This window comes from Amblyomma americanum, chromosome 4, assembly GCF_052857255.1.
Source record: "Amblyomma americanum isolate KBUSLIRL-KWMA chromosome 4, ASM5285725v1, whole genome shotgun sequence".
In the NCBI taxonomy this organism is placed as follows: domain Eukaryota; kingdom Metazoa; phylum Arthropoda; class Arachnida; order Ixodida; family Ixodidae; genus Amblyomma; species Amblyomma americanum.
This window is the reverse complement of record NC_135500.1, coordinates 21,311,334-21,319,209: the sequence shown is the minus strand read 5'-3', so window position 1 is coordinate 21,319,209 and position 7,876 is coordinate 21,311,334. Positions and strand designations below refer to the sequence as shown.

Below are 7,876 nucleotides of genomic sequence, written 5' to 3'. Positions count from 1 at the left end.
AGTCAGCTCAGCTCCTGCCTCTTGAGTGAACACAGGAACAGCTCTTTCGACTAGACGCTCCAACGATTCCCCTTTGCAATGCAGACATTGCTTGTATTCCTCGTGCCTGAGTTATCGGCCCCCTCCCGCCATTCGATACCCCTGGCATAGAACCTCGCTCGCTCCTGCGCAAGTAATGGGATGATTGCTTCGCTTCCTGCGTTCACGCCCCTGCTGTGTGCGGCTGGACTGCTTGAACTAACCTTCAAGCAACCTCCCGGATCGAAAGCGGCATCATCTTCGTTGAAGTATTTAAGAAGCCAGCTGAGGTCCTACCGCTTCAGTGGACACAGCAACAGCTCTTTCGACCAGACGTTCAAACGTTTAACCTCTCCAATGCAGGCATGGCATGTATTCCTCATGCCTTACTTATCGGCCCCCTACTGCGATGCGACACCCCTGGCATCGGACCTCGCTCGCGCCTGCGCAAGTGCTGGGATGATTGCTTCGCTCCCTGCCTTCAGGACCCTCCTGTATGCGGCTGGACTGCTCGAAATCACCTTCAAACAACCTCCCGGATCGACAGCGGCATCCTCTTCAATGAAGTATTTAAGAAGCCAGCTCAGCTCCTACGGTTTCAGAGGACAAGGGAACAGCTCTTTCGACCAGACACTCAACCGTTTCCCCTTTACAATGCACGCATGGCTTGTATTCCTCGTGCCTGAGTTATCGGCCTTCCTGCGATGCGATACCCCTGGCTTCGTCACCCCTCGTATCGAACCTCGCTCACGCCTGCGCAAGTGATGGGATGATTCTTTCGCTCCCAGCCTTCAAGCTCCTACTGTGTCCGGCTGGGCTCGAACTCACCTTCAAGCAACCTCCCGGATCGACAGCGGCATCCTCTTCAATGAAGTATTTAAGAAGTCAGGTCAGCTCCGGCCGCGGACCACGGCGCCAGAGGGTTCAGGTCATCAAGAACGTACAGCGGGCCATCACCAAGGTCGGCTCCTACCTGGAACGGGTTGGTCTGCAGCTCTCCCCCACCAAGTCTGAGGCCATGCTGCTCAACATCCGGCCAGGAGCACGCCCAGGGAAGACCTACCTCAGCGTCGCAGGACGGGAGCTCCCATGGCGGCATTCCTGCCGCTACCTGGGCCTCCTGGTCGACCGCCACCTCACCTGGCGCCCAGCCGTCAAGGCATACTGCCGACAGGCAACCAGGGTCCGTGGCGCCATCCGGAGTCTCCTGGCTGGGGGAAACGGTATCACCCCACAAATGGGGCTCCGGTTCTTCCAGGCCATGGCAGGGGCCCAGTTCCTGTACGCCCTCCCTCTGGTCCAGATGACCATACACCAGCAGCTGGCCATCGAGCGATCTCAGAGGGCTGCAGTCCGTCTCTGTCTGGGACTTCCCCGTGGCTCCCATATCTCGGCCACACTTGCAGAGGCTGGCGTGTGGCCCATGATGCTGCAGGCCCAGCGGACTGCGCTCCGCCATGCTGAGCGTCTCCACCTCGCCCCGGACGGGCGTCCCCTCCTGGAGCGCCTCCTCGGCCACCCTCATTCTCGAATGGGGAAGGTTGCCCAGGAGTTCGAACAGCTGGTGGGTGGGCAGCCGGAGCACCTTCCTTCCCCTCCACGACCGGACCTGGGCCATCAGTTCCGGGTGCTCATGCCACCACGGGGCACCAGGCCGAAGCGCCTCACCCCTGCAGTTGGCCTCCGGCAGGAAGCAGCAGCGACCCTGAAGGAGGACCTGGCCGGCTGCACACAGCTCTACACGGACGGGTCGGTCCTCATGGGTGCTTGCCCGTCTGCCGCAGCTGCTTGCACCGCTCCTTCGTTGGGAGAAAGCCGGCAGGCCAGGCTTCCGTTCGTGGCCAGCTCGACCACAGCAGAACTGGCGGCCCTCCACCTGGCTGCCGACATCCTTGAGTCCCACCCCGCGCTGCAGACTGTGGCCATTCTGAGCGACTCCAGGGTGGCCCTTCAGCTTCCGCAAGAGCCACGGAGCCGGCTGCCCGTCGTGCGCAAGCTGGCAGCCAGACTGGACAGAATCTGTTCCCATGGCTGCTCTATCTCCCTGGCCTGGATCCCCAGCCACGTTGGAGTCCCAGGGAATGAGGACGCAGGTGCCCTGGCCAAGGCTGCGCATGGACACCGTACCCCCTGCTCTACTGCTGTGGTGCCCCTGGATGTGGCCAGAAGCATCGCGGAGCGGCAGCTCCTAATGGAGCACCCCGACCCCAGGGTTGCCCAAGGGAAACCCCCACAACGCCTGCCAGACAAGGGGATCACAAGACGGCAGAGGTCCCTCCTGCTCCGGCTCCGCATCGGATGCTCCTGGACCGGGGCTAGGCTCCACCGCAATGGTTCGGCCCTCACGGCGGACTGCTCCCGCTGTGGCCATTCGGAGGAGACCATCGACCACCTCCTCCTCGATTGCCCTGCCTTGGCCACCCACCAGGCAAAGCTGGCTGCCTGCTACAGGGACCTGAGCCTTCCATCAAACTCGGCCAGTGCCCTCCTCTTCCCCACCGGCCCCAACGCTTCCAAGGCGTTCCGGTCTCTCCTCGCCTTCCTGGAGGAGACGGGTCTGGACGGCTATTGCTAGCCCAAGGCAGCTGACTGACTGATGACGGCGTCTCCCGCATCTGTATACTCCCCCCTTTTTTCCCCTTTTTCCTTCTTCCTCTGAAACCCTACCTATCCTTCTCTCTATCTGCACGCCGGCAGTGGTGGTGGTGCTTTACCACCAGTCACAGGCCCGTGCATTTTCCTTTCCTCTTCCCCTTTCATCCACTTACTACTACGGCCGCTTGAGTGAACACAGGAACAGCTCTTTCGACCAGACACTCAGACGTTTCGCCTTTCCAATGCAGGCATGGCTTGTATTCCTCGTGCCTTAGTTAACGGCCCCCCTCCAGCGATGCGATACCCCTGCCATCGGACCTCGGTCGCGCCTGCGTAAGGGATGGGATGATTGCTTCGCTCTCTGCCTTCAAGCCCCTCCTGTGTGCGGCTGGACTGCTTGAAATCACCTTCAAGCAACCTCCCGGATCGACAGCGGCAACCTCTTCCATGAAGTATTTAAGAAGTCAGCTCAGCTCCTGCCGCTTGAGTGAACACAGGAACAGCTCTTTCGACTAGGCACTCAAACGTTTAACCTCTCCAATGCAGGCATGGCATTTATTCCTCATGCCTTACTTATCGGCCCCCTACTGCGATGCGACATCCCTGGCAACGGAACTCGCTCGCGCCCGCGCAAGTGTTGGGTTGATTGCTTCGCTCCCTGCCTTCAGGACCCTCCTGTGTGCGGCTGGACTGCTCGAAATCATCTTCAAGCAACCTCCCGGATCGACAGCGGCATCCTCTCCAATGAAGTATTTAAGAAGCCAGCTCAGCTCCTACGGCTTCAGTGGACACGGGAACAGCTCTTTCGACCAGACACTCAACCGTTTCCCCTTTACAATGCACGCATGGCTTGTATTCCTCGTGCCGGAGTTTTCGGCCCCTCCTGCGATGCGATACCCCTGGCTTCGTCACCCCTGGTATCGGACCTTGCTCACGCCTGCGGAAGTGATGGGATGATTCTTTCGCTCCCAGCCTTCAAGCTCCTACTGTGTCCGGCTGGGCTCGAACTCACCTTCAAGCAACCTCCCGGATCGACAGCGGCATCCTCTTCAATGAAGTATTTAGGAAACCAGCTCAGCTCCGGCCGCTTCAGTGGACACGGGAACAGCTCTTTCGACCAGACACTCAACCGTTTCCCCTTTACAATGCACGCATGGCTTGTATTCCTCGTTCCTTAGTTATCGGCCCCCTCCAGCGATGCGATACCCCTGCCATCGGACCTCGGTCGCGCCTGCGTAAGGGATGGGATGATTTTTTCACTCCCTGCCTTCAAGCCCCTCCTGTGTGCGGCTGGACTGCCCGAAATCACCTTCAAGCAACCTCCCGGATCAACAGCGGCATCCTCTTCTATGAAGTATTTAAGAAGTCAGCTCAGTTCCTGCCGCTTCAGTGGACACGGGAACAACTCTTTCGACCAGACACTCAAACGTTTCCCCTTTCCAATGCAGGCATGGCTTGTATTCCTCGTACCTTAGTTACCGGCCCCCTCCAGTGATGCGATACCCCTGGCATCGGACCTCGCTCGCGCCTGTGCAAGTGATGGGATGATTGCATCGCTCCCTGCCTTCAAGCCTCTCCTGTGTGCGGCTGGACTGCTCGAAATCACCTTCAAGCAACCTCCCGGATGGACAGCGGCATCCTCTTCCATGAAGTATTTAAGAAGCCAGCTCAGCTCCTACCGCTTCAGTGGACACAGGAACAGCCCTTTCGACCAGACGCTCCAACGATTCCCCTTTGCAATGCAGGCATGGCTTGTTTTCCTCGTTCCTTAGTTATCGGCCCCCTCCCGCAATGCGATACCCCTGGCATCGAACCTCGCTCGCTCCTGCGCAAGTGATGGGATGATTGCTTCGCTCCCTGCGTTCAAGCCCCTCCTGTGTGCGGCTGTACTCCTTTAACTCACCTTCAAGCAACCTCCCGGATGGAAAGCGGCATCATCGTTGAAGTATTTAGGAAGCCAGCTCAGGTCCTACCACTTCAGTGGATATAGGAACAGCTCTTTCGACCAGACGCTCAAACGTTTAACCTCTCCAATGCAGGCATGGCATGTATTCCTCATGCCTTACTTATCGGCCTCCTACTGCGATGCGACACCCCTGGATTCGTCACCCCTGGCATCGGACCTCGCTCGCGCCTGCGCAAGTGTTGGGGTGATTGCTTCGCTCCCTGCCTTCAGGACCCTCCTGTGTGCGGCTGGACTGCTCGAAATCACCTTCAAACAACCTCCCGGATCGAGAGCGGCATCCTCTCCAATGAAGTATTTAAGAAGCCAGCTAAGCTCCTACGGCTTCAATGGACACGGGAACAGCTCTTTCGACCAGACACTCAACCGTTTCACCTTTACAATGCAGGCATGGCTTGTATTCCTCGTGCCTGAGTTATCGGCCTTCCTGCGATGCTATACCCCTGGCTCCGTCACCCCTCGTATCAGACCTCGCTCACGCCTGCGCAAGTGATGGGATGATTCTTTCGCTCCCAGCCTTCAAGCTCCTACTGTGTCCGGCTGGGCTCGAAATCACTTTCAAGCAACCTCCCGGATCGACAGCGGCATCCTCTCCAATGAAGTATTTAAGAAGTGAACTCAGCTTCGGCCGCTTGAGTGAACACAGGAACAGCTCTTTCGACCAGACACTCAAACGTTTAGCCTTTCCAATGCAGGCATGGCTTGTATTCCTCGTGCCTTAGTTAACGGCCCCCTCCAGCGATGCGATACCCCTGGCATCGGACCTCGGTCACGCCTGCGTAAGGGATGGGATGATTGCTTCGCTCCCTGCCTTCAAGCCCCTCCTGTGTGCGGCTGGACTGCTCGAAATCACCTTCAAGCAACCTCCCCGATCGACAGCGGCATCCTCTTTCATGAAGTATTTAAGAAGTCAGCTCAGCTCCTGCCGCTTGAGTGAACACAGGAACAGCTCTTTCGACTAGGCACTCAAACGTTTCCCCTTTCCAATGCAATCATGGCTTGTGTTCCTCGCGGCTTAGTTATCGGCCCTTTTCAGCGATGCGATACCCCTGGCATAGAACCTCGCTCGCTCCTGCGCAAGTAATGGGATGATTGCTTCGCTCCCTGCGTTAAAGCCCCTCCTCTGTGCGGCTGGACTGCCCGAAATCACCTTCAAGCAACCTCCCGGATCGACAGCGGCATCCTCTTCCATGAAGTATTTAAGAAGTCAGCTCAGCTCCTGCCGCTTCAGTGAACACAGGAACAGCTCTTTCGACTAGACACTCAAACGTTTCCCCTTTCCAATGCAATCATGGCTTGTATTCCTCGTGACGTAGTTATCGGCCCCCTCCTGCGATGCGACACCCCTGGCATCGGACCTCGCTCGCGCCTGCGCAAGTGTTGGGTTGATTGCTTCGCTCCCTGCCTCCAGGACATTCCTGTCTGCGGCTGGACTGCTCGAAATCACCTTCAAGCAACCTCCCGGATCGACAGCGGCATACTCTCCAATGAAGTATTTAAGAAGCCAGCTCAGCTCCTACGGCTTCAATGGTCACGGGAAAAACTCTTTCGACCAGACACTCATCCGTTTCACCTTTACAATGCAGGCATGGCTTGTATTCCTCGTTCCTTAGTTATCGGCCCCCTCCCGCGATGCGATACCCCTGGCATCGAACCTCGCTCGCTCCTGCGCAAGTGATGGGATGTTTGCTTCGCTCCCTGCGTTCAAGTCCCTCCTGTGTGCGGCTGTACTCCTAGAACTCACCTTCAAGCAGCCTCCCGGATCGAAGGCGGCATCATCTTCGTTGAAGTATTTAAGAAGCCAGCTCAGGTCCTACCGCTTCAGTGGACACAGGAACAGCTCTTTCGACCAGACGCTCGAACGTATAACCTCTCCAATGCAGGCACGGCATGTATTCCTCATGCCTTACTTATCGGCCTCCTACTGCGATGCAACACCCCTGGATTCGTCACCCCTGGCATCGGCAATCGCTCGCGCCTGCGCAAGTGTTGGGATGATTGCTTCGCTCCCTGCCTTCAGGACCCTCCTGTGTGCGGCTGGACTGCTCGAAATCACCTTCAAGCAACCTCCCGGATCGGCAGCGACATCCTCTCCATTGAAGTATTTAAGAAGCCAGCTCAGTTCCTACGGCTTCAGGGGACACGGGAACAGCTCTTTCGACCAGACACTCAACCGTTTCGCCTTTACAATGCACGCATGGCTTGTATTCCTCGTGCCTGAGTTTTCGGCCCCTCCTGCGATGCGATACCCCTGGCTTCGTCACCCCTGGTATCGGACCTTGCTCACGCCTGCGCAAGTGATGGGATGATTCTTTCGCTCCCAGCCTTCAAGCTCCTACTGTGTCCGGCTGGGCTCGAACTCACCTTCAAGCAACCTCCCGGATCGACAGCGGCATCCTCTTCAATGAAGTATTTAAGAAACCAGCTCAGCTCCGGCCGCTTGAGTGAACACAGGAACAGCTCTTTCGACCAGACACTCAAACGTTTCCCCTTTCCGATGCAGGCATGGCTTGTATTCCTCGTGCCTTAGTTACCGGCCCCCTCCAGTGATGCGATACCCCTGGCATCGGACCTCGCTCGCGCCTGTGCAAGTGATGGGATGATTGCTTCGCTCCCTGCCTTCAAGCCCCTCCTGTGTGCGGCTGGACTGCCCGAAATCACCTTCAAGCAACCTCCCGGATCAACAGCGGCATCCTCTTCCATGAAGTATTTAAGAAGTCAGCTCAGTTCCTGCCGCTTCAGTGGACACGGGAACAACTCTTTCGACCAGACACTCAAACGTTTCCCCTTTCCAATGCAGGCATGGCTTGTATTCCTCGTACCTTAGTTGCCGGCCCCCTCCAGTGATGCGATACCCCTGGCATCGGACCTCGCTCGCGCCTGTGCAAGTGATGGGATGATTGCATCGCTCCCTGCCTTCAAGCCCCTCCTGTGTGCGGCTGGACTGCTCGAAATCACCTTCAAGCAACCTCCCGGATCGACAGCGGCATCCTCTTCCATGAAGTATTTAAGAAGCCAGCTCAGCTCCTACCGCTTCAGTGGACACAGGAACAGCTCTTTCGACCAGACGCTCCAACGATTCCCCTTTGCAATGCAGGCATGGCTTGTATTCCTCGTTCCTTAGTTATCGGCCCCCTCCCGCGATGCGATACCCCTGGCATCGAACCTCGCTCGCTCCTGCGCAAGTGATGGGATGATTGCTTCGCTCCCTGCGTTCAAGGCCCTCCTGTGTGCGGCTGTACTCCTTTAACCCACCTTCAAGCAACCTCCCGGATGGAAAGCGGCATCATCGTTGAAGTA

At 57.5% G+C, this 7,876-nt stretch overlaps 1 protein-coding gene across 1 annotated transcript; it reads left to right on the top strand.

The window, feature by feature from the left end:
• Positions 1–886: 886 nt before the first annotated feature.
• Positions 887–4,990, top strand: LOC144127752 (uncharacterized). The gene is made up of 2 exons (XM_077660649.1): positions 887–2,351; positions 4,965–4,990. Exons 1-2 carry the CDS (start codon positions 887–889, stop codon positions 4,988–4,990), a joined length of 1,491 nt encoding a protein of 496 aa, XP_077516775.1.
• Positions 4,991–7,876: the final 2,886 nt, after the last annotated feature.

What these genes read in the sequence shown, in the direction of transcription:
- LOC144127752 (XM_077660649.1), top strand. Translation starts at nt 887, where the DNA reads ATGAAGTATTTAAGAAGTCAGGTCAGCTCCGGCCGCGGACCACGGCGC. An exon ending in GGCTAGGCTCCACCGCAATG is followed by an intron (nt 2,352 to 4,964) that starts GTTCGGCCCTCA and finishes TTTACAATGCAG; the next exon opens with GCATGGCTTGTATTCCTCGT.